Source organism: Camelus ferus, chromosome 21 (genome assembly GCF_009834535.1).
Source record: "Camelus ferus isolate YT-003-E chromosome 21, BCGSAC_Cfer_1.0, whole genome shotgun sequence".
Classification (NCBI taxonomy): domain Eukaryota; kingdom Metazoa; phylum Chordata; class Mammalia; order Artiodactyla; family Camelidae; genus Camelus; species Camelus ferus.
The window spans coordinates 3,629,110-3,654,922 of NC_045716.1; the positions used below are offsets into that span (position 1 = coordinate 3,629,110).

General features: G+C 45.7%; 1 protein-coding gene across 1 annotated transcript; it reads right to left on the minus strand.

Moving 5' to 3' along the window:
• Positions 1–443: 443 nt before the first annotated feature.
• LOC102512491 (major histocompatibility complex class I-related gene protein) lies at positions 444–16,837 on the minus strand. Its single transcript, XM_006192311.3, has 6 exons — positions 16,659–16,837; positions 6,494–6,754; positions 5,518–5,793; positions 4,281–4,556; positions 3,614–3,718; positions 444–2,406 (listed from the first exon to the last, which is right to left on the minus strand). The coding sequence occupies exons 1-6, from the start codon at positions 16,795–16,797 to the stop codon at positions 2,366–2,368; spliced, it is 1,098 nt and encodes a 365-aa protein (XP_006192373.2). The 5' UTR covers positions 16,798–16,837; the 3' UTR covers positions 444–2,365.
• Positions 16,838–25,813: the final 8,976 nt, after the last annotated feature.

Here is a 25,813-nt window from a genome sequence, read left to right on the forward strand (position 1 = left end):
GAGGGACCCTGCCGGGAAAGTGATAAACTGGCCTTACAAGTGAACCACAGCTGTGGAAACAAGCTCCTCTAAGGTCAAAAGCAGAAAGAAGAGGAAAAACAACGTATGTAGGTGCTCAGAAGTAAGGGATGGCCCAGAAGAACTTGGAAATAGTGGGAGGGGCAGAGGAGGCCAGTCCTCTGATGGGACAGCTCGCCCTGCAATGGAGGAGTCTGGTCCAGGAGAGCCTTGTCTGACTTTCCCGCTGCTCTTCAAAGGGCTTTCCTCCCTTCCTGGTTACACTGCATTTGAAATGTACTACATTTTGGTCTGTATGTACTTAAAAAGGAAACAGAAAATAAGTTGGATTAAAAAAAAAAAAAGACAAAGAAGAAGTGAAGAGAGTCGAACAGATTTCTCATCCAGTGTTCATAACCCAAATATTAGGTGAAGATAATCCAAAATGATAGCACAGTTCTTTGTTTTTAATGTTTAGATCATGTTATCAAATAGATCGTAGATTCTAGTTACCAAGTATCTGTAATCAACAAACATGAGTTAATGAATCCATAAGCTTAAAATTAAGAAATAGTGTAATCTTGATTCACTAGTAAATTGAAGGTTGTAAAATTTTAGGTATTATTGAAAATCATCCCTTTACATGATATTTATTTGATAACACTCTTTATATTATAAAATCCCCAAAGGGGAAACAGAAACACTACAAGTGCATTACAGAATGTCTCATCCCCACATCCTTGCCCTTCCTCCGCCTCCTCCTCTTCACCCGTGTGGGCATTTTTATGATGTGGTAAGTGTAGGGCAAGGTCCTAGGAGCACAAAAGGCTTTGATCATTTTATGTCTTTGATGAGAGTACCTTGCATTTGGAGAGATAAGATATCTACATAGGCAACATCACCTGTATCGCTGTAAGTGTTCCTCCAAAAATATTTTAAGTCCTAACTATTCTAATTGTAAACAGAACCATTCCAGAAATAAAGCTGCTCTCTTCACCGTACAACGCTGCTTAAAAGATGGTATGGAAATTGCCATGGCAGCACTAAAAGCAAAAATAAACAAACACAATTTGTGCTCTTATGCAACTCAGCTGGCACCCGGGAAGAGAAAGCAGTGGGAGCGTCATCCATGGAAGGAGGTGGGACAGTGGAGCAAGGAGCAGCCCCGACACACTGGGAGTGTCTCTACCTGTGGCTGTGATGACCAAAGCTGGAGGGCAAATGTCATGGTCACGGGAGAGCAGGGTCAAGCCTGAGGTATGTGTTTAAAGTAAGTTGTCAAAGTTGGGGCCACTGAACTAAGTGTCAGAGCTGAGGTATGTGGTGAGACAGGGTCAGTGACATGAGACAGATGAATGTGTAACTGATGGTCAACCCTGGGCCAGCAGCTACACACGGCAGGACAAGAGGTAAACGGTGGTGAGGATTTTAGAGGGTCGGGAAGATTAAGGAGGATGAAGGGGATGCCAATTCTCACAGTGGATATGGATAAAGGTGAGTCGGGCCCATCTACAACCGGTCTATGGAAGAAGGACAGAAGTTAGAACTGAAGCCTCTTCTGAGACATAAACAGACTATCATTTTTTACATTAAAAGATTGCAACTGGGTCCAAGTCTCTGTAGTTCCACTGAAGGAAGTATGTCTGATAATTCTTGTTTGTAACTTTCCCACAAAAGACAAAGAATGAAGACACCTCAACAGATCCGACCAGGTGTATCCCCAAGATTCCAAGCCACCGGGGAGAGCTGCCACAAGAACATGGCACTTTTGCTTTCTCTCAGGCTAGGAAAGGTATTAAATGATCCGGCCCTTCACAGGTCATTCTCGAAACTTGCCTGCTACCCTCACAGGGTGTCCAGCCTACCCATCTGTAGGGTCATGGTACCCACAAGCTCTGGCACAGTAAACACTCATGAAAGAAGAGAAAGGCCATCTTATGATGTAGTGAAGGGCCCTTCGGTAGTGGTATTCAAGTGGAGGCTGGATGTTCAAGTCCAAGGTACTGGAGAAGACATTTCTGGCCCTAGATTGAAGGTTCCTTCCAGCTCTGAGGTTTCTCTAACTTACCTGCAAACCATTGTTGACAGATGGGATATAAGGAAATGTTGTGTCATGAGACAGATGATATTTAGTGGAAATGTGATAAAGGAGTCCATCCAAAGAGATTGTGAACTGACAGCCTTTCTGGAGCCAAAGAATAGATAAAATTTTGTGGCTCCTGTCTTTCTGCCATAAGTGCTCAATCTTGCAATGTCCGTGTCTGTTGTGGGCGTGGTCAAGAGCTCTGAGCGCTGGGCTTGGGTCCACCTGGGACAGAGGAGACCACGGTTCCCAAAGGAAAGACACCTAGAAAACAGCTAACTCCCATCAGTGATCAGATGGAGGAAGGTAGAGGACTCCATTTTGCTCTGAAAGGAAAAGAGTTTTTAGTCAGATAGATGCATTTTTCCTTATAGCTCAAAAATAAATACTGCAATGTTCAGCAAAGTCTGAGAAGTCGGCATTGACATTTTTAGCCTGCTTTATCAAGATTCTCTTAGTACTTGACAAACTTTAACCCAAATCCACAAACTCCAAAAAGATAAAAAGCAGGAACTCACAGTGCGTATCATTGTTGACAGGTGTGTCATTGTGAAAAAAGAAAAAAAAAATTTTTTCTTTAGCAGCTATCACAGATTGGATTGGGATTAGTGCTATATTTTACTTATAAAGAAAACATAATGACCCATTAACTCTGAGTTAATTTTCTAGTAAAGGGTTGGTGTGACTTTGATCTAATAGCATGCTTTGTTCTGTATCACCTGAATTGGGGTTTAAGTCTGTGGCTATGAAGCAAAGCCAAACTCCTGGCCCACGCTGGGTTCAAACCCATAATCCAAGTCTCATCAGTACTATGCCGTGATCAACTTGAGCGCCTAGTGAAGCCAGAGGTGGGGAATGACCTTACAAGACTAGACTGCAAGCTCCTAACAGGGATCATGTCTGTCTGTATCTCAGCATTCAATACAGTGCCTAGAACATAGCAGGCATTTAACATGTATTTATCGAATGAAGTTTTTCCCCAAGGTATCTAGAGCCTGTATGTCTCCCATTTCTCCTTTCCTTTTTCCTTTCCCTGAGTTCCATTTCCCAAAGATATCTACTCTTCCACATTTCATGTGTTGAAAGATGAATTTAGAAGAGAAAGGACTTCCATGCGATTGGGGCAGAATCATGTTTGTCAACATGAGAAAACTTACTGAAGTCTTGAAACAAAGGGCAAAAATTCCCTCAAAAATCAACAGTAATGAATAATAATAATATAGTTTGGAAAAAGACAAATTAAGGTTACTATATCTTCTTTGACCCAACTTCTAGGAAGACGGCCCACTTGGTCAGGAGTTAGACTACTTTGTTGATGTCAGGCATCACCTGTGAAACGCTCTCCTTGCAAGCATCATCCATGGTGTATGTTTCCTATATGGTGGGAGAGGTGGTCCAGGTCCTATCATTGGAAAGTGAGACCCCACCCATTTCTAAATGGAGTTTGGAGTAGCAGGAGCAGAAAATACAACTCTGTGGAGCTGAAGGAGAGACAGTCTGCAACCCCCTAGGATCCTTCCTCATGCCTCTCACCTCGACGCCGCCTCCTCCAAGCTAGGATGCCAACTCCAGCCAGGGCAATGGCGAGGACGATGGACCCAGCAACAGCTTTCATCACCAGGGGGATAGTTTCCGATTCTGAAAGTAAGCCAATGAGGAAAAATTCACAAGTGCCCCTCCCCTTCTATGTTAACTTTTTTCCCCGTGGTCGTCAGGAAGCCAGCACTACTTTCCTTACTGTCACATCTTACTTCACAGCTCCATGGAAGGTAGTAACCTAAAACAGAGGAACAGTAGTTCCCAAAGTGCGATCCCGATCCATTAGATCTAAGCCACAATTTCCCTTTTTCATCTCCATCTTTCATATGTGCACAGGGGAGTTTTCTAGAGACCACAAGATGTGAGATGATATCATCGCTCTGACAGCTAATGGAACATGTGCCTGTGTTTTCTTGTGTTTAAATTATTTAAAAATTTTAAATGTGTAATACTCTTAAATAACAATAGATATAACCCACATAAACAAAATTGACTCTTTGGGGTCCTTGATAATTTTTAAGAGTATAAAGGAGCCCTGAGACCAAAACTTGAGAAGACATCTGATTTAACAGACCCATTCTAAAGCACACAGTGACCCATGTTCCCTGCTCGCCCCCTTTCCTCCCTGTCCCTCCCCAGACAGCCGCAGCCCGGCCCGTACCCCAGGGAACCTGGTGGACTGTGTGGACACCACCATGCTGCACGTGACAGGTGTAAACGGCGCTGCTCTGAGGCTCCAGCTCAACTGACACCCATGTCTGATAGGTCCCATCCCCACTTGGAAGAATGTCTCCAGAATCCATTTCTTGGATGATTTCTTCCCCATTTTTCTTCCAGATCATAGAAATTTCTGGGGGGTAGAAGCCATGTGCTCTGCAGTGAAGAGTGGTAATCCCTGGAGAAGTTTCTTTGCGATTTACTCTGACCAGCGGGGGCTCTAGGACGAAGGAGGCAGAGCTAATTAGAAGTGTCTTATGTACTGAGCACACACCATGAGAACTTGACAATCGCATTTCCCAGTTCATTTTCGTCATCGCAGGGAACACCTAAAACCAAGAATGACCCAGAACCCAGAGTCACCAACAACAAACTCTTTCTGCTTAAGTCATTTGGAGTTTCCTGCAACCATTAAAATTAGATGGTTATTCAGCTAGCGAGTGGGAGAGTTGAAACTCAAACTCCAGTCATTTACCTCCAAAGCAAATGCTCTTGGACAGAGAGTCCATATTCATATCTGTGGGTCAGATGCCTCCCTGAGGGGCCACCCCACCACAGCTCTGGAGAGTCCTACCATTAACAGCCACTCCTGTGGGAAAAGGCACCTTGCATCTAGGAGTTTCCCCACAGCGTGATGCAGACGTAACTCATTTTGCATAATGAGATCATATGCGAGAAGCTCTGTGTTAAGTAAAAGTTGACCGTTTGAATCATATCTTTGATGTATAAGAGGAGCTTTTTACTGGAAGGAATCTTATCATAAATCCTTTAGTAAAGCAAAGACCCTCTACTTGTCTTCTCTGTAAGCTCAGATTTTCACTCATACTGGTGGTGTGTGAGCCCTGGGTTACTACACAACCTGAAGGATTGCATCACCTCCCAAAGTATTTCCCAAATTATCATTGACAAGAGATGGAAGGATTTGCCTCACTGGATCCCACCAAAAGGAGGTGTTCCTGGAGGTATTCCACTCTGTCAAGACAAGTGAAATTGCTGGATGTCATCAAAATGCTGATTAAAAAGTAACTAGCGAGAGTTTTCGTGGGGAGTTCCAGATCACCAAAGTCCAACGAATGAAATGGATTTCAGAATAGGGTGACTTTAACTTAGATTAGAGGATGTTCTGTATAAATCCACGCATTCTAACGATGTGGGGATGAGGTGTTCTCCCCCCTCTTTACCTGTCCTCTGTAGGGTATCTTTCCCATACTCCAGGAATCTCTTTAAGCAGGCAATACATTCTTCTTCCAGCCAGTTCTTCTGATACTGTAACTCATGCCGATTGGCCTCCCATGCCCGCTTGGTGATGTGAGCCACGTTATCCATAGCCATCCAGGACAGGGTATCTTTATTGAAGATGAGGAAATCCTGTCCGTCATATGCATATTGGAGAAACCCTGTGGTGCTTCCATCCTCCAGCAACTCACAGCCCATCATTCTCTGGTAAGTGTGAAGCCCTGGAATACACATGCAGGCAGGAAGGGAGGGGTTGACATGGGGATGTGGAGGTGGGTGCCCAGGCGATGTGACTGGGGGCTTGTCTGGAAGCATCCTCTGCCCCGGAATACATCACTGCACAGGCCCGCCATGGCATCACTGAGTCTCTAGGAGGTTCCTGTGATGTCAGCTCACCTATCAACAGATAATCTGTGGAGTACCTACTGCATGCCAAAGGAGTATGATAATTCCTGCCTGGGGACTTAGCCTATACTGGGAATGACTAATAAACGTTTTAGTGCTGTGGAGGAGGGAGAGATATACAGGAACCAGAAATATCCCTGGGAGAGTTAAACGTAGTAAGTTAACATAGTAAGTAACGTAGTAAGTTATGCGTAAGTGAGCACCTCACCGAGCCTGGCCACCAGGAAATGGCACACACCACAGCCACATTCAGGATGGGAAAGGGGAGCATACAGGTCAGCAGCCTGAACGGGGACGGGACAGGGGTACGGGGGCAAAGGGCTCCTGGGGAAGAAGCAGACAACTTGGAAGACGCCCAGGACAGATGGCAGGCACCGAACCCCATCATCCAGACTGTCCGAGCTTTGCCAAAAGAACGCAGCTCAGCAACTGCTCACATTTGCTGCCAGCCCAGGGACCTCTCTACTGGGACGGGAGCAGGAGATGACAAGAGTCCACCTCTGCTGCCTTCATCACCTGAGTGATTGTAGTGATGCCGCAGCTGCTTCAGTTCCACCGTGAACGTCTGCTGCCAGCCCCGCAGCAGCTGCGTGTGCCTCTCCCAGTGATCAGGCGCCAGGTTCTCCGCCACCCACAGGGCCCGCGGCTCCTTCCGCCGAGAGACACTGTCATATGTGGTGATGGGGTGAGAATCCACGTACCCAACTGAAATAAATTCGGGGATCCCATGGCCGGGATCGGAAACGCCCAGGCGAAAGTATCTCAGAGAGTGAGACCCTGGGAGGGAGGCAAAGAAGACAGAAATTTAGAGTCACAGACGAGCCCGACCTACAAGCTGCGTTCCATTTAAACCTCACGTTAGTCGTCCGTGTTCGGCCGCACCCGTTTCTCCGGGGACCCAGCTGCTGCTTCCTCTGACAGAATCACAGAGCCCAGGGACGGGGACCTGGAGAGGACTCGAGAGCTTTAGCCGAGACTTGAAGCCTGTTTTGTTCAGGTTTGGAAACCTTAGGAAGCAATTTTACAGGTAACTCAGCTTGGAAGTCAAGTAGAGTGTTCTGTGGGGGGCGGGGGGAGAGCCAGGACCACCCACTGGAGCCCCCAGGGAGAGCTGTCCCTGAGGGACTCTGAGGGTTTGAAAACCTTGAAAACCTAACACCACCGCCTCGCCATTTTACCAACAAAGGCTCCAGTGGATAAATGAGGGCCCCCACCTCTCCACTGTGCATGCACATGGGTGTACGCACGCACACACACTAGTCCCCTTGACTGACCCACAGTGAAAACCCACATAAGGACTCAGGTGTCCCAGAGAAAACTTTTTAAAAGCATAGCACTTTTCCCGTTATACCAAACCAGCCCTGTCAACCATTTTCCCATACTTTCTACTTTTTCCTCTGTCCACACGTCATGATAAGAATCATGAGAATCACTCAGGGTCAAAAGGAGGCTAAAATGGAACAAAACTGGCGCTCTCTGCCGCTTCCACACTGAACATCTCTTGGCTCATCCAGGAAGCTCCTGGGCTGGAGGAGACAGATGAGGCAGTTTCCAGGCAGTGGGATGGGTGTCATGATCGGGTCAGTGCAGGGTGTGGGCCCTCAGGGAAGACTTTCCAGAGAAGAAACATCTTAGGGGAGATCTCGGGACAGGCAGGAGGTGAGCAGGCAACAAGGCTGGGAAGGGACACAGGAGGGAGGATGTGGGGACCACGTGTGCAGACAGGATGTGGGACAGTGTGGCCCGTGGAGGGAACCAATGGCCCAGGACCGCTGGAGCACAGCAAGCATCACAGAGAAGACTGGGACAGACGACACCTGAGAGGCAAGCAGAGCCCAGGCTGAGAAGGCCAAGGGCCTCCCTGCCGTGCCAAGAAGCTGCAGGGATAAGGCGCTTGGCACGATGCCCTTCTTCCCTAACTCTGCTCAGTGCTGTCTGGAAATGCCCATAGCCCAGCCTTTTGTCCGGCTGCCTCTTGCCATCCTGACCCATCTAAATCCTCCCCAGTCAAAAACCAGCTCCAAAGACACTCCCAGGACCAGCCCTGACATTTGCATGCTTGAGTCAAGAGGATTAAGGAGGCCCACAGTCCAGAGATCCAAATATTTAAAAGGGATAAATCAAGCTAACAAACTGCTAAATAACTTGTATCTTCCACCTTGACAAATATCCTTTCATATGACCTCAAAGGCCAAGTTCAAATTTAAAACTCTCAGACTTTGCGGTGGCACAGAGAAAGCTGGCCTGAGACCCTTGGCCTGAGTCCCAGCTCTTTCTCTACCTACCCCAGCTCCTCCCAGCCCTGCTACAGGCCTTGTGCCCACATGCAGACATCACTGCTCTCTCATTCAAGCTCCAGCCACAAACACTGCCTCTTTGCTACCTCTTGGGCCTACTAGAACCCTCACCAGCAGCCTAGTCCAGCCTTAGGCGAATGGACCAAAGGAAGAGGCCTGTGTAAACCCAAACAGCCCCAAGTCATCTAGGCAGCCAACTGCAAGCTCCCGGACACCTGCAGTTTGATACAGACACAGGGCGAGCACCTCCCCTTGACCTCCTGGATTACTCGCTCTGCGGGGAAGGATGTGGATAGGGGAGGGCTGGAGCAGGGCCCTCTAAAGTGTGAGGCCACATTCACAACTTCTCTTGCCCGTGTCTAAGGGCTGGACTTAGACATCACTTCCCCTGATTTTTTCCAGGCAGCCCATACCGACGCTGTTGTCCCTTTTGTGAGCTCCCCGAGTACTTAGACCTTTGGGCATGGCCCTTGGCATTGCGGAGAACCTCGGAGGGGTGTCAGGCCCCCATTCCCCAGGCTGAATACCACTTAATGATGTTCACACCTTCCTCTTCATTTATAAATACATATTTAAGAAGAAAGCCAAACTGAAAGAAAACCAGTTCACAAAATGGTTGGGTAAGTTTTGTTCATGAAAGTCTATAATTTTCTTTTTTCTAAAACTGTTTCTGAAAGAATTCATAACGGCAGATTATCTTTTAGAACTGACTGCCCTAAGGCCAGGGAACACTTACCTTAATTACGAGGGGAGATAGGGTTCTCTGAGACTGAACCAGGCCTGCTGGGCCCCTTCCAACAGAAGACACCAGGTCTGTAAACACAGTGCAAGCTCCCCGTTCTCCCTGCTCCTCTAGCTGGGGAAGGGGCAACGTGGCAGGGTTCAGAGCAGGCACTAACCCTGGAGGTTGTATCCTGCATGTCAGCTGCAGAGCTGAGCAAGACGGAGGCTGGTCTCCCCCAGGCCTGGGCTGAGCATAAGGGCCCCAAAGTCCTTCTACTCTGCTTTGATCTTTTATTCCACACCCCTTTCCCTCCCTGTGGGGTAGCAGCTGGGGTGGGGAGGCAACTCAGGGGACGCCTCTGAGGCTGGATATAAGATCATCGTAAAAGTGTTGGTTCTTATGAAAACAAGAGCCAGGTAAAGCAGAAGTACCAATTCTCTCCCCAAAACAACAGCTGCCTCTGTTCTCTTAATCTTTATTCACCCTCTGCCCACTTCTCAGTCCTAAGGTACTGAAAACTGGGACTCGGCTTCTTCCCTCTGTACTTCCCGCAAGGCCTAGCACAGGGAGCCTGGCCCATGGTGGGAGCTTCTTAAATATTTGTGAATTAAACTGTCAGTAAAACACTTTGTTTCTCTCCTTCAAAACAATGAAATATGCTGAAATGAATAAGAATCTATTTAATCTGGAACTTATATTTTAAAAAAAAGTACTTTTCATAAAGGCCAGGCTGGTGAGTGGGGAGCAGAGCTGAAATTTAAGTTACATCCAGTCCGAAGTCTGCAAAAGGTACATATGCTTGAGTCTGCAACAGATTTTGCAAACAGTTCTATTTCTCCCCCTCTGGAAAGGTCTGGTGGCTGCTCTGCAGATATGCACGTGTTTAAAGATGGAGGCCAAAGGAAGAGCAAGTCATGAAGATCAGTTCCCACACTCTCTTATTAATCGTTTGTGTATTCAACAAACATGTGAGCACCTCCTCTGTGCCACATGCTGTTCCAGGCCCTGAACACACCATTGACAAAACAGATAAAAATGTGTGCCCTTCTGGAGCCTACATCCTCACGGAGGAGGGGAGGAGGGAAGACGATATAAGATAAATACACATAACATGTCTTTTTTCAAGCAATGGAGAAAAATAAAACAGCAAAGAGGACTAAGCTTTATAATTTTAACCATCAATAGTTAAGGAAGGCACCCTGAGAAGGTGACTTCTGAACGAGTGCCTGCAGGGAGTGACGGGGCCAGGCAGACATCTGGGGACCGCAGCCCAGGCGGGCGGTGGGGGTGGGGGCTGTCCAGAGGCCCGGCGGAAAGGACACGCATGGCACACTCCGGGGGCAGCAGTGAGGCCTGGGGCCGGAGCCGAGGGAGTGAGGGGAAGAGAAAGAGACAGGAATGCTTCCTCAGTTACTGATGGCAAAAACGTCACAGAAATCAAACTCCAGGCACAGAATGGGAGAGGGGAGGGAAGAAGGAATTTGAAAGGAGACTGTGTTACTGATTGGGATAGCACTTGCCTTGGAGTCTGGGTTTCCTTTTATGACATCTGAGGTCTACATGCTTGGTAGATGCCAACAAACAAAATAAAATAAAATAAAATAAAAGTATTAACAACTTGGGGCATTACTGCTCAACAGGATTTATTCTAAGCGAGTATCAGTGACATCATCTCTACTCACATTGCTTAGAATTCGTGTAATTTCGCTTTCTTGTAAAAATGTAACTTTATAAAAATCCGCATTGTCCAGAGTTTATAAGAGGTAAATAGAGAGACACATGGTCTGTTGCTAACACTGTCCAAGGACAGTGGAATGCCCTTTTCTCCAGCCTCCATCTCAGTCTAATTCCTGGTGTAGGAGCAGTTTTTCTCCACTAGCCAGCCCTGACTTCAAAGGCTGCTCTGCCCCTGAAGGCTGGCCTCCATCTGCCGGTCATCTGCCCGTCCGCCCTCGTGCAGCCGCGGCGTGGCTCTGCTCCAGGAATCACAGCCCTGTCCCCTTCGTTTGCCATGGACCCAATTACCCATCTGGTGTGTCCACAGGTACAAGTCATGCTTGCTCCTTAGCTGGGCTTCCAAAATGCTCCCTCAGCTGTGACGGGAAGCTGGCTGACAGATGTGAAGTCAGTAACTCAGAACAGCAAAGGCAGGGGAAGCCAGTGGTACCCTTTCTCTCACGGTACATCAGACCTTGTGATAAGTTATATCCTACGGCCATGCTGCCCGGATGACGGGATTTCCACTATAACTATGAAGGTTGAATCATCTGAAAAGACCTGTATTTGACCGTTTTTAATCTACCAAAATGGCAATTTCATATGATTCCATCTAACCTGACTATTTCTTCTTGCTGCAATAATTATGAAACTAGGTTTCTCTCTCCCTTTCCATGAACAGATTATCAGCAGCAACTCACTTATGGAACTGAAATTTACAATTTCGAATTTGGTCCAGGCCAGTCAAGCGGCTTCTCAAAGGGCACCTGCTACTCTGTCCCAATAGCCCGTGACAGACGTTGCTGGAACGCCCAAACCACCCAGCCTAACAGCAGTTAGACCAGACGCTAACCAGTGACTGTATGTCCTCAGTGATGTGCCCTTTAACCTGGACCATTTTGACAAAAGGCTGTGAAAATCACTGGATTATAAAATAATTGATAAAGTGTTTTCAGGTATTCGTCGATAGGGGAAACTGATATTTACTGAGTTCCTTCAAACATGAACAAGGAATCATGAGACAGTGTGAGGAAGGGAACATACCAGACACCAGTCACTTCCTCCAGGAACTTAAGTATTATCGGACAGCTAAAGCACGTGACATAAACGAATGCAACATGAGAACACGTGACGGCAGACAGTAAGTGCCACAAAAGAGGTACCCATAGGGGTAGGAGGTATAGCTCAATGGTAGATTGTGGACTTGGCATGCACGAGGTCCTGGGTTCAATTCCCAGTACCTCCGTTAAGGGGAGCGGGTGAAGAAGAGGTACCACCGGAGTACTCCAGCAGCTAGAGGAGAGAGCGCCTACTCTCACATGGAGGAATCCAGGAATGCCACAAGGAGGAGGTGGAAAACCTTCTGGGAAGTTGGGCCTTCCGTGCACCGTGAAGGGCAGCAAAATCAGAGTCACAACCCTCAGAACTGCACCGATTTCTTCTTTCTTTCTTTTTTGTATTATTTAATTATTTTACTTTGGCTGGAGGGCAGGAAACTAATTTGTTTTTACAGGAGGTACTGGGGCTTGAACCCAGGACCTCGTGTATCCTAAGCATGTGCTCTACCACTTGAACTAGAGCTCTACCCTCTCCCCCAGAACTGCACTGATTTCTTGAGCACGTGCCATATAGTAGCTACCATGCTAAGCCTTTGATAAACTTGAGTTACATTTATTTACTCCTCACAGCAACCCTTTGAGGTAGGTCTTAAAATTCCCTTTGCACAGATAGAAAAGGGGTGCAGAGAGATGAAGAAAATTGCCCAAGATCATCCTCAGAATCCCTAAGTGAAGGACCCGGGAATTACACTCTGACCTCTCAGGCGGGAAGCCCCTCTGCCTTAGACTACCCAGCTGGTCCTAAGCAGAGGCACTGCCCCATCCCAGGCTCTGTTTCAGGCTCCTGGGCCAGCTCACCATTGCTCTCTGCCGCCCCCTTGTGTCAAGGATGACTCACTGTCTTGGATTTCCCAGTTCCTGGGGGCCCGGGCCCAGACCTTCCTACAAGTGTGTGTGGGTCCTGATTGGATAACTGGTTCAACAAAGTCCCAATTATTTGCTGGCCCTCCCAAGTAGCCCAATGCCTTAATACAGTCAAAATGATTGTGATTCCTGGGAACCACTCTCTGGAATTCAAGACATCGTGAGAATGAGGGGGAGAAGTGGAGGGTGATATTTTTAGTCAAGAGAGCCTTTGGACACTTCTCAAACTATGCAGTGATGTGGGCGGTTCTCTGCGCATTAAGAGCTGCCAGTCCCTCTCCTAACAACTCCTCTCACTACAGGCCAGGAAGTGCTGAATGTAACAGTTTGACTTCTTGGTTACTCTTTTGAGGCTACCCTTCGGAGGTTACCAATGTCTCCTTTCATTTAAGATTTATTCTTTTCTGAATTTCCAGTAGGCACAGTCCTAGCTGCTAGGGATACGGCAATGAACACACCAAAGCCCCAGCCCACTGAGCTCCTTTCTAGAAGGAAGACTGGCAATAGATAAATATCTGATACAAGATTAGCTGATAGTGGTTGTGGAGTGAAATAAAGCAGGGAAAGGAGACAGAGTATGAAGACGACTGATCTTTTAGGTAGAAGGACCAGGGATGGCCTCTCCAAGCAGGTGGCATTTGAGCAGCGATGTGAATGAAGTAAGGAAGTGAGCCATGAAAGAAGGACCTTCCAGACACAACAGCAAGCCCACGTCCTCAAGGTTGCTGCATGCTCCACGTGATGAGGAGTGGTCCCCAAGGAGACCACTGGGGGCCACACAAAGATTTGGAGAAGCTGGTGGGCTTTGTTCTCAGTACTCTCTGTATACAAGGATGACCATACGTCTCCTATTTCCCTGAAGAACTGCAATTTTATGAGTTTTATTCTTTTTAAATGATTCATTGAAATTGCAACCAAAAGTGATCTGGTACTTATACTCTTGAAAGGTTTTCCATAATAAATATAAATTTGGACGTCAGAAAGAATGTCCTTTCTCATCTGTCTCAATTTGGGTTTCATAAAGCAAGTGTTTAAGGAGCCACGTGTTTGATCTTTAACCTAGGCCCCCTCCTTCCAGCTCTTGGCAAATCCTCTGGAGTAAGAGCATGATTGAGGTCAATGGATTTTAGTGAGAATAGAAAGATACTCCAACTAGTTAGGAGAAAATCTACAAATTAGTTGAATTGCTCAGATTTAGACGGATTCAATGTCAACCAAGAAGAAGACGGCCTTAGGGGAGTAAAACATTATCTTGGAGAAATTTCCACTGCACATACCTTGGCAACAGCTCCATGGAAACAGACTGAAGTCTAGTAAAGTCTACAGCAAATGCCCATATTTTCGCATGTTAACTCTTTGAACTCAAGGTCATTTCTAAGCAGATCATCCTCAAGTCTGTCTTTTAACACTAGCCTGGTTGACAATTTAGGGGGCTTATCCATCATCAGTCCTTGTCTGTGAAGGACTCTGTCATTCATGAAGCAGACTGATACATCCATGGAGTGATGAGTCGTATCAAGAGACTGGCCTTGGCTATTTCAGGATCAAACACAGAAGCCACATATGGCTCTGCAAGAGAGATCCCCCTGCGTGCTCCACCCTGACTACACCCACCTACATCACTAGCTCAGTTTCCCACGGGCTGAAATGAAGAACAAGATGAGTTGTAAAGCATGAAATATCTTTCTTTTTCATACAAACTCCGCACTGGAGTAAACCACAGTTGTGAGTTTGCAGTCACTGTTGCTGCCCACATTCTCCAGGCCTCACGGTCAGGTCACTTTAATTTCTTAGGGACGTCACCTTGGAATATAAATTTACTCAGAAGTCAACTATTAAATGCCAACTGGTCACTAGGGAATGCCAGGGAAATAAAGAAGAGAAAACTGAGGGGCTCTCTCCCCGCGTTTAACAGAGCCTTGAAGGAGAGATTCTTGTAAACAGAGAATTATAACACTGTGAGCAGGAGCCATGGGGGGACAAAGGAAAGCGCGGCCTCCTGCAGGCTGTGGAGTCGATGAAAGCAACGCACTGGAGGCGATGCTGGCATGATCTTGACATTGAACTGTGATCCCAAGTCCTCTGGTGTCTCCTCCCTGCATTTCCATGTCTACAAGCTCCTACTCAGGGCCAGCATTAGGCCGAAATATCAAGCAGACCGAGTCTTTTTTCATAACCTCGTCTTCCTTCCCTGTCAGCATCCCTCAGTGCTCAGGAACACTCAGTCAGGGTTCTGGCAGGCAACAGCCTTCGCTCCAGATGAGTGACATGAAGAAACTTTAATGAAGGTATGGGCCAGGTTAAGGGAACAAATGAGGGATGATGGGGCACCCCGAAGCCAGCAGCTATAGGAAGCCACTCCTACCCCTAGGGTTGCAGAGATAAGAGTAGCAACTAGTGTTACTGAAGCCCAGTGGGAGCTAGAACCGTGAAGAAGGGGCTATTCCAAGAAAACAACAATGCAGAAGGACGCAGCTACGACCAGAGACACTAGAGAAGGAGGGAAAGGAGGAAGAAGGAAATAATACCCCAGCCTCTCTGATCGCTCTCCTTTCAGTGTCTCCTATTGGGTGAATCCAAACAGAAATCGGCTTGTAGCAGTCAGTCGCCCAAGGCACAAGACAGGACTGAGAAGGATGAAGTTGAAGGAGTCAGAGGAAGAATAAACAACACAAAGTGACCTCCCCTGCCCTTTATACTTGACTGGTTTTATTTCTCATTCCACTAGTCATCTAAGTGCCAAGCGTCCACATCCAGAGGGGCTGTGATGTTGTGGGAGAGCCCTGGACTGCGGGCTAGGAGACCTGCGTGCACTTCCAAGTCTGCTTATCCTGTGAGCTGAGTCAGCCTCTCCGGGCCTGGGTCTCCTCCTCGTGAAATGGGAATATTTTCTTAGCCTGCCACAAGGGTTAGAGAGACCGTCACATGAAACGTTATGTGTAGGGGACATTGTGGTCACCTTCTTGGAGAGTCCTTTAAGGATCAAATACAGGTAATATATAGGGTTTTCGACCTTCTGGAAATATCACCCTTTACCTCCCTCCTCCTTTCCTTTTTTCATCCTGTGTCTCTTACCCTCATCCCCAGTCCTTCCCATTTCTGACCTGAATGGTGGGACTTTTCTGGATTAAATTTCTATACAAACAGAACCCCCGTCTGTCTTGTTCAGTGTCATGTCCACAACAGTGTCTGGCACATAGTAGGCCATCAACCAATATTTGTGCAATTAACACACCGCTGATTTGAAAGAGCTCCTTCCTGTCCTGCTCATGGATCTCCGCCTATGTAGGTGGCCCAGGCCCACCCGGCCCCCTGGGAGTGTGGCCCCTAACTGGGCAAGTGGTCCCTTAGGGCAGAGAAGCCCGGTGCTTCCAACCTAGAGGCCTTCTTACGTGCTTGGGGCAACAGAGGGCCTCTGCTTCCCTTCTAACGTGGGTCTCCTAAACAGTGAGGCGCTCCTTCTGCTCAGCTGATACCGCCTGCACCCAGTCAACAAGTGCAGAACCGTGCTTCTGTCTTTCTGGGAACCTGTGCTACAGGTAGGGCTTGTGGTGAGGAGGGAAAAGAAGTAACCCTGAAGAGTGGATCTGCTCCCTGTTCAATGGCCCTGAAACCCTGACTGCATCCTCATGAGACTTGCCAAGCTAGTGGAGAGAAAAAACAAAAGTGAAAGAAATAAGCAGAAAAGAAAGAGAGCATGCTCAGAAGGGGAGCAGGAAGTTACCCAAAGGGTCTTTCCAGAATGGCTCCCATCCCCTCAGAAGGTGGGTGACATCAAAATCCTGCCCAACACGAGCTGGAAAACCGCGCAGCTAGTCTATCACTCCGACAATTCCTGGGTTTAATAAACACACTTATCCGCCCCTGGCTTCTTTATTTCACCAGAAGTTTTAGGAAGTTGCTGGTTCCCCGAGGCTGCCTCAGCCGCGGGCTTGGGAGCAAAGAGAACTTGGGGTACTCACGAGCGTCGCTGTGCTTCGCCGTTAATACAACGATGAGTGGTAACAGGAGCACCATCGGCCCCTCTGAAGTCCTTCTCTTTCCCATTCTGTTAACCAAAGCACTGACAGATCCCTGCTGGTCTTTCAAGAACCTATACATGCGGCTCTGGAGTGATTCAGCAACTGAGCGACACTCAGGGCTCTCTCCCAGTAAAAACAGGGGAAATCGTGTTGTCAGTTGCTAGGTAGAATAGAGAGAAAACAAAGTCCCGCCTTCCGCAGTGCTCTTTAACCCTTTGTTGGTCCTAGACTCTGCTTGCTCCTTTTGCTGTGTCCATCTTGATTCTGCTCCCAACTTTCTTTGTTTTGTTTTGTTTTTTATTGAGTTATAGCCAGTTTACAATGTTGTGTCAATTTCTGGTGTACAGCACAATTTTTCAGTCATACATGAATATACATTTATTCGTTTTCATGTTTTTTTTCACTCAACTTTTAAATATTGATAGAGCACAGCTATGTGAAAGACACAGGGAACACAAAGATTAATTATATCTGGTCCCTCAGGGAGCTCAGAAGAAAAGGAGCCTTTGCTTGTTGGCTGGAGCTTAGATTTCACCCCAAGGTCCATTAGAAAGAGTCACACACAGCTTCCAGGACATGGAACTCCCTGCTCTGGCTTCCTACAGTGCCACAGTCTGATACAGTCTGTCGCACAGCGACTGTCCTGTCGTTCTTAGCACAGGTCTTTCCTGCTGCTCTAGCACCCAGCACAATAGCTCAAAAAATGCTTGTGGAATTTAAAAGATTGAGAAAAAGCCTAAAAGAGGATTTTGAGGGGCACCTGCTTGGCTTGCTTGGTTAGCAACCCTCAGCGCCAAGCCATGGCTACATTGTCATCAGGAGAGCATGATGAATTCGGAAACAGAAGCTTAAACTTGTCCAGGGAGTTGGAGGACAGGCTCAGACAGGAAAGAGGAAATGGAGGTGAGTGGGAGGGATGAGGGGGAGGTAAGCCCACCAGGCAGGCTGGCTTGCTCTCTGGTTCAGGGGCATGGGTTTGCATCCCAGCTACCTGACCTTGGGCAGAGTCCCATATTGCACTGGGGCTCAGTTTTCTCAACTATGAAAGCAAATCCTGGCATCCATTTCACACAGTTGTTGAAGAATTAGATGAGAGTATGTTTATGATGTACCAGTAAGCAGTAGAACATATTGGTTTCCTTCTGTGGGAGGCTGGATAACGTCCCCTTCCCTGCCCTAAACATGTCCACATCCTAATCTCCAGAATCTGTGAATATGTTACCTTATGTGGCAAAAGGGATTTAGCAGGTAAGAGTAAATTAAAAATCTTGAGATGGGGAGATGATCCAGGATTACCTGGTGGGTCCAATCACAAGGGTCTCATAAGAGGGAGGCAAACAGGCTCTAGAACTGGAAAGAGAAGGAGCAGATTCTCCCCAGAGCCTCCAGAGGGAACAAAACCCTGCCAACACTTTAATTTTAGCCCATGGAACCCACCTAGGGAGGTCTGACCTCCAGAATTGTAAGAAATACATTTGTGTTGTTTTAGGGCACTTGGTTTGTGGTGATTTGTTATAGCAGCAATAGGAAACTGTATGTCTTCCACTTCCCAAAAGAGAGAAAGAAGCCAAATAATGAAATTAATATTTGACACCCTCTCGGCATCTCCCAGCACCTTCACTTCTCAGATTTCTTTCCTCCTTCCCTCCTTTGCTCTTCCCTTACTTCTTCACTTAGCAAATGTGGGGCACCCATGTGCCCCTCCCAGGGCCCCCAGTAGCCCCAGGTAGCTCTCACTAGCACTGGGGGTCCATGGCAGTGTATTTGTTCCTCTGAATTGCTGTTCATATCTTGTTCGAAAACTGCCAACTGTATTTTGACCTCCTACATTTACATTAAAAAAAGTAGGTATGGTGACGATGTTTTTCATTCTTAAAGTCATTTTATCCTAAGTGCAAATTAGCAAATACAATCCAGAAAACTTGAAAAAAAACCCACCAAAAAACAGAGTAATAAGGTAAAAAAATCACTCCTCAAGAAGGCAACTGTAACATTTTAGTGTACGTCTTTTCAGTGCTTTTGCTATGACTACACACACACACACACACACACACACACATTTTGGGGGTTCATTTTACCAAAACAGGGATTCACGTTCTGATTTTTTTTGTAATTTATTTTTCACTTAGCAATTTCCTAATATCAACCTGCATTTTTTATGGCGTAGCTTTAATAGTGCTTAAATTTTTAAATAAACAGATTTGATAACAATCAAGGTCTTCAGGGACAAGTGAAGACTGCGCCACTAGGCCAGGAGACATTGGGGTGGGGAGTGTCATGTGCTTTCTCCCTGCGAACCAGCTCTACCTCTGAGCAATCGTCTATCCTTGAATCTCAAGCTGTATTTTTCAAAGTGGCTTGTGTTTACCTTGTTTATTACGGATCCCTTTAATTATATCTTTGGCTTTTAATACTTCCTTTATTATATATATATCTTAAGGCCCTTCTGAAGAATCTGACCCATTTACAAATGGGACAAGTCATCCTCAAAAATTAGAAGACAAATTATTAAGTTAGCAAGAGGGTCTTTTTCATTAATTCTGTTGTTTCCAATATACTGTAATGTATTTTATCATGTTCAATAAGTAGTTTCCTCTGGGCTGTTTTAAAAAAAGATTCAAAAGGGTGTATAATAATAAGACACATGGCATGCGCACATGTCTGTGAAATCTGATTTGAGCCACTTTCTGGGCTCAGGTAAAATGCATTCCCCAGTTTGGGGGCAAGGTTAGCCCTTATACAAACGGGCAGTAGAGTTCTGTCAAAGAACATGGGTTCTTACAAAGAACATGGGTTTAGGAGTCAGACAAACATTTCAAATGGGGCTCTGTCACTTCCTACCTATGAGACTTAAAAAATTTTTTTTCTTCCAGTTTTATTGAGATATAATTGACATATAGGACTGTGTACTTTTAGGGGAGGGAGTGAGATGTAATAAGGTTGTATTTATTTATTTAAATGGAGATACTGGGAATTGAACCCAGGACCCCATGCTTGCTAAGCATGCATTCTACCACTGACCTAAACCCTCCCCCTCTACCTATGAGAGACTTTGGGCAAATTATTAACCTCTCTAATCCTCAGATTTCTCTTGTGGAAAATGGGGGTTATAACAATATCTGCCTCGCAGAGCTGTTGAGAGGATTCAGTGAAATCAGCAGTGGTGGAACCAATAGGTGACTTGTCACTTCTTGGGACTTTAGAGCATCATCATCACACACACACACAATCGCCATCCCAAATAAACCAGTAATTTAAGAAAATACCGTGGGTCTGCCATGTAACCTCAGTTCAAACCTCCTAGCCCTGCTGTCCAAACAGGTTACATGCTAAAACCAGCCCCGTGTAGAAATTCTGGAGCCACTTCTGAAGAGTATGCGTGTATATCACTTAGCACCGGGTCTGGTACATCGTAAGTAAATGTTAGCAATCGTTATGACTGTTATTATCACTCACTAGTTTGCGGAGAGAGATCATGGTTTTTCCTTCCCTGAGCTCTGGCAAATTCATAGAGGATGGTAAAGGTCATACCTGCCCTCCTATAATGGTCCAAATTCACTGTTTTGTCAAGAAGTTCACTAAATTCCAATCATGTATTTTAACTTTAAGCGCTCACTAATATCCATTCATTCGTATGTTTCTAACTTGCCTTATTCTAAAAAGGACTTAAAACTGCTAACCTTTGATGTATTTTTTTATACATGGTCACTTGGCTCTCTCACTTACCTTTCTTCAATTTTTCTTCTCTTTTTTACTTTTTATATTTCTGATTATCCAAGTAAATATTTCATTGTCGAAAACTGCCAAACTTTAAGTAGAAATCATGTCATAGATACAATTTTGTGTCTTGCTATTTTCAATACATGTCATTACACACTTTTAAGCAGCATTTCTAGTGACCATCAAGTGGACAGTCCATAAATTTTTAATCACTTCCTAGTGTTGGATATATAAATTGACGAAAATTCCTGTTGGTTTATTTTAATCAGTGAGTAGATAAGGGTGGAGGTGTTGGTAGCAACCAAGGAGAGGAAAGAAAACATGACCAGTGTGTGGATATTTCCTGTGGTGGGTTCTGGGAAATGCAGACAGCCAGAGCCAGGTCAGTGGAAGCCAACCAGAGCGAGCATTTCCTGGAGTGTTCCAGAACACACACATGCATAGCAGGACTTTGAGAAGACTGCGATAATGATGAAGAGTATAATACCTAACTTCTACATCACGCTTTTCTTTCTGACTCTGTCTTGTTTCGAAAAGAATTTAGGGGAACCTCCACAACAAAAAGACAAACAACACAATTTAAAAATGAGCAAAGGGGGGAGGGTATGGCTCAGTGGTAGAGCACATGCTTAGCATGCACAAAGTCCTGGGTTCAATTCCCAGTACTCCCATTAAAAAATTACCCACCCTGCCAAAAACAAACAAAATAAAAATGAGCAAAGGACTTGAGGAGACATTTCTCCAAAGAAGATATACAAATGGCCAATAAGCCATTTGTTTTTATAGAGAGAAATTTCTCAAAAAAAATGTATTTAAAGTTTGGCAATATTCTACAATGAAATGTTTACATGAAAAGATGCTTGACATTACTAATTATTAGGGAACAGCAAATCAAAACCACAGAGACAGCACTTCACACTCATTAGGATGGCTACTCGAGAAACAAAACCACACATACAGAAAATAACAGGTGCTGACAAAGACGTGAATAAGTTGAAATCCTTGTGCACTGTTACTGGGAATGTAAAATGGTGCAGCCACTATAGAAAACAGTCTGGGAGTTCCTGAAAAAATTAAAAACGGAATTGCCATATGCTCCAGCAATTCCGAGTATATACCCCAAAGAACTGAAAACAGGGTTTCAAAGAGAAATTGGTACAGCCACGTTCATAGCAGCATTATTCACAGTTGTCAAAAGGTGGAAGCAACCTAAGCATCCCTCAGCAGATGAATGGATAAACAAAATGTGGTACAGACATACAATGGAATATTAGTCAGCCTTGAAAAGGAAGGAAATTCTCACACATGCTGCAACCTGAATGAACTGTGAGGACATTATGCTAAGTGAAAAAAGCCAATCACAGAAAGACAAATACTGAATGATTCCACTTTTATGAGGTATCTAGAGAAGTTGAATTCATTGAGATAGAAAGTAGAATGGTGGTTGCCTAGGGGTGGGGAGAGGGGAGAAGAGGGAAGCGTTTAATGGGTACAGAGTTTCAGTTTTTGCAAATGAAAAGTTTTGGAGGATGGATGAGCAACAGTGTGAACATACTTAACACTAATGAACAGTATGTTTTAAAATGGTTAAGATGGTAAATTTATGTCATGTGTATTTTACCACAATTAAAAAATCTAATGTATATATATATATGCATGACTGGGACATTATGCTGTATACCATAAATTGACACATTGTAACTGATGGTATTTCAATTTAAAAAAGAAAGAGAGATAACCTGAAAAAAAATCTAAATCTAAATCTCAGTTGATCCTTCAAATGACCTAGTGAGGGAGCAGGTTGGGTGTTACTCCCACTTGAGAGTAAAAGATATTCCGTTGCAGGAGTGTTATGGAACTCGAATAGCTTTGAGGAGATAGGGGTGGCTCGGGTCTACCCTGGCATCCTTAGCAGTAGGGTGTGATTTGATCCTTTCCGATGTTCATCTTCACAGGATCCGTGGTCTTGTGGCCTGTGCCCTGTTCTCTGCATTGGCATTTCCTGTTTCAGCACAAGAGGCCATGCAGGACTCCAGTAATCTCCCTCCATCACTCACTCTCCTAACTTTGGAGACTCACTCAGAGATCCGAGGTTCTCGTGGATGCCCTCTCAGGACTCTACACAAAATTCAAGAGTTGCAAAATTAGCCTTCTCCAGCAAAGTGGACAGAATCTAAATGTTACAGCTTAATAAGCTCTGACAGCCTCATACACCTGGATAACCCTCACTTCTATCAGGATATAAAATATTTCTATCACCCAGGAAAGTTTCCTTTCCTAGTCAATACTCCCCATCCCAAGGCAACTACTGTTCTGATTTTTTTTTTAACTCCACGGGAATTTTTAATTTTTTTTTGGAGGGGGAGGTGGGGGGGATAGAGGAGATGGTTTTTTGCTGAGTATTCTTCCCGAGTTATTGTGGTGTTGTTTATACCAGGATCTGTGGCCTGTTTTTAAAACAAAAGAGAGAAAGAAAGAGAGAAAGAGAGAAAGAAAGAGAGAAAGAAAAAGAAAGAAAGAAAAAGGAAAGAAAGAAGGAAAGAAAGAAAAAGAAACAGCTTCCTTTGTTTCTCCTTGCATTTTAGCTATGCTTCCCTTTCCCTGGGGCAGCGGAGGCCAAGGTCTAGGTTGGTTTGAGAGACGGTGACGGAGGGTGACATATTAAAGAAAGGGAGAACCCCCCCACACACACATACATTTTGCTTCTCAACCCTCCACTAACTTCACAGTTGGTACTTTTTCCAACCCCCTAATGATGGGACTTCTCTAAGCCTCTGTCCTCCATCCCCTCTATTTCTGCTTATAAAACTCTGACCTCTCATTTGTGGTTTGATTAATACGTTCATGGAATAGATAATAAGAGACGATGCCAGACACTGAGATGATAACATTTAGTCTCCTTCCCTCCAAGAGTTTACAGTTTAGTGGGGGAAACCAACACACTAGCAGCTAATTTATATCCACCCTGAATCTAATCCACCTGTGTTCTCTTTCTTAGGGGCTGAAACTAACAACCACCCACTTCCAACCCCAGAACCCTCCCTCTTTGTTCATCAACCCTCCAACACCCTGAACAATTCATTCACCAAGTCCCCGGGTTCTGCCTCTCAAGTGTTTCTCAAATGTGTCCCTCCTCTCCATCCTAGTTGCTGTGAGCCTATTTCAGGACACCCTTTTCCCTCCTCTGAACCATGACCTTCCAGCTGATCTTTCAGCCACCTCAGCACCTGTCTCAAATGCCAGGATTATCCTGGCAATTCCCTCAGCTGCCACGATCTACAGTAGAGAGTCCACAGTTCAACCTCACAATCAAGGGCCCCGATAAACTGGCCCTGCCCATTTCCAGCCTTAGTTTCTGCTGCCACAATCTCTTTCTTTCTGTTCCAGCAATGCCCCCTGCCATGGCTCTTCCCCCACAGGCTGCCATGCTGTCTGCCGGCAGCCTCTAGTCATTGTTTAGATGACTCCCCCGCACACCTCCTGGCTCCAAATAAACTGGTAGCTTGTCTTTGTGTTTCTATGGCAACCCATGCCCTTCTCTCATTGTGTGTATGGCCTGTCTCCGCCACTAGTCTGAGAGTTCCTGAAGGCAAGGACCAACCAAGCCTGCTCATGTGTGTCCTCGCTACCTAGCACATAGTAAGAGTACAGTATGTGTCAAGCACTGTCCTAAGCACTTCTCACACATCAATTCATTTAATCCTCAGGCCACTATGTGGAAGGTGTTTTTATTGTGTCCATTTCATGGTTGAGGACTGTAGAGATTAAGCAGCTTGCTCAGGACACGATTGTCAGGGAGGGAAGTAGCAGAATTGAGATTTGAACTCAGGTAACCTGGCTGCAGCTATTGCTCTTAATCACTGATCTCATCTGCTCCTCAATTTCCATGTGTGTGTTGAATGAATAAAAGATGATTAGTTTTTACTTCCCCATTTCAATATGTCCCGAACCAAAACAAACAGTTTTCTCCCAATAGCTTCTCTTTTCCCCACATCCACCCCCCACTGCCCCTGCAGGGTCTCAGAGAAGCCTGGAGTCTTCGACTTTCACGTCTCTCCTTCCTAACCCCATTCAATCTCTCATCATGTCTAGGTATTTTGTTTTGTTTCTCCTTGGAAACATCTATCAGATTCTCTCCATTGACAACTGCTGTCATCCTGGTCTGGTCCTCATCCCTTCAGGCCATCTAGATGACCACAGCATCTTCCAGACTGGTTTCCCTGACTTCACTGCCTCACTCTGTCGGGCCCTTGGAGTTTCCATGCATTTTTATTCAACCTTCACAGCAATCCATGAACGAAATATGACTATTCATGTTTTATAGATGAGGAACTGAACAACAGAATTCAGGTTCAAACAGGGTTTGACTGGCTCCATGGGCTCTTCCATCGCTAAGAAGACTAGTGACTTTAAGCAAGTCACTTAGACTCCAAGAGTCTCAGATTTCTCATTTGTCAAATGGGAATAACAACAGTAATTACCTCATTGTGAGAGCAACTGAGACGAAATTTAGCACAATGCCTGGCACACGGTGAGTGCCCAACGGTAATCAGCAATTAAAGTTCACACCCCCCCTCACATATGTAGCATACGAGTTCAATAACTGTTGTAACCAAAACACTTTCTGGAAGATCTCTTAAACCATAGAGCAGAAGTTGCCATACTCGGCCCCTTCTCTGTCCCCGAAAGGTGTCTCTTCCTGGGAAGCACCATATGATGTAAGAAAAAATTACCTTACTGGTCACTTGAAGAATGCACAGCAAAAGAAAAACACATCCCAGTCTAGAAGACAGTGCACAGAATTTGTGGCTCTGCCGCAACCAGGCTGTGTGAGCACACAAAATCTTGAAACCTCTCTGACCTTTTCTTATCTACAAAATGGGAATAATAACATCTTCCCATCCAAGAATATTGAGACAGTGCACATACAGCCTTCGGCGCATTGCTGGATACAGTAAGAGCTGCAGAAAGGAGTTGTGCAACATCATTATAGTCAATGTATACCAGCTGGCTTTGTAAGTCGAGGACGAAATGGATTTCTAAATCAACATGTTATCACAATCAAGAATTAAAAGTAGAGGAAAGGTGAAAGGATTATGCAAAGCAGGTATTACTGCGTATCTTGGAAACCTAATGGCCTCTCCAGCAAGGGAACAAGCAGATGCTACCCTTGAATCTTGAGGGGCGAGTCAAAAGAAGACCCGCCCTCCTCCCCCGCCCCCAGAGCCCCGCCTCCAGGATCTTGTGACGCGATGCCCAGGCCCCACCGATGCGGGGCGGGGCCAGTCCGGGTCACGTGAACATGGGTGCGGAAGTGGTGCCGCTGACGGCGTTCGTGATTGGCCGAGGCTGAGAGACCCAGGGGGCGTGGCCAG

Excerpts from the sequence above, each read along its gene's own strand:
- LOC102512491 (XM_006192311.3), bottom strand. The coding sequence starts at position 16,797 with ATGTATAGGTTCTTGAAAGACCAGCAGGGATCTGTCAGTGCTTTGGTT. Across the intron at positions 6,755-16,658 it reads GGCGAAGCACAGCGACGCTC|GGTCTCACTCTCTGAGATAC; the intron begins GTGAGTACCCCA and ends CCTCCCTCCCAG. Across the intron at positions 3,719-4,280 it reads AGTCCACCAGGTTCCCTGGG|AATCGGAAACTATCCCCCTG; the intron begins GTACGGGCCGGG and ends GCTTACTTTCAG.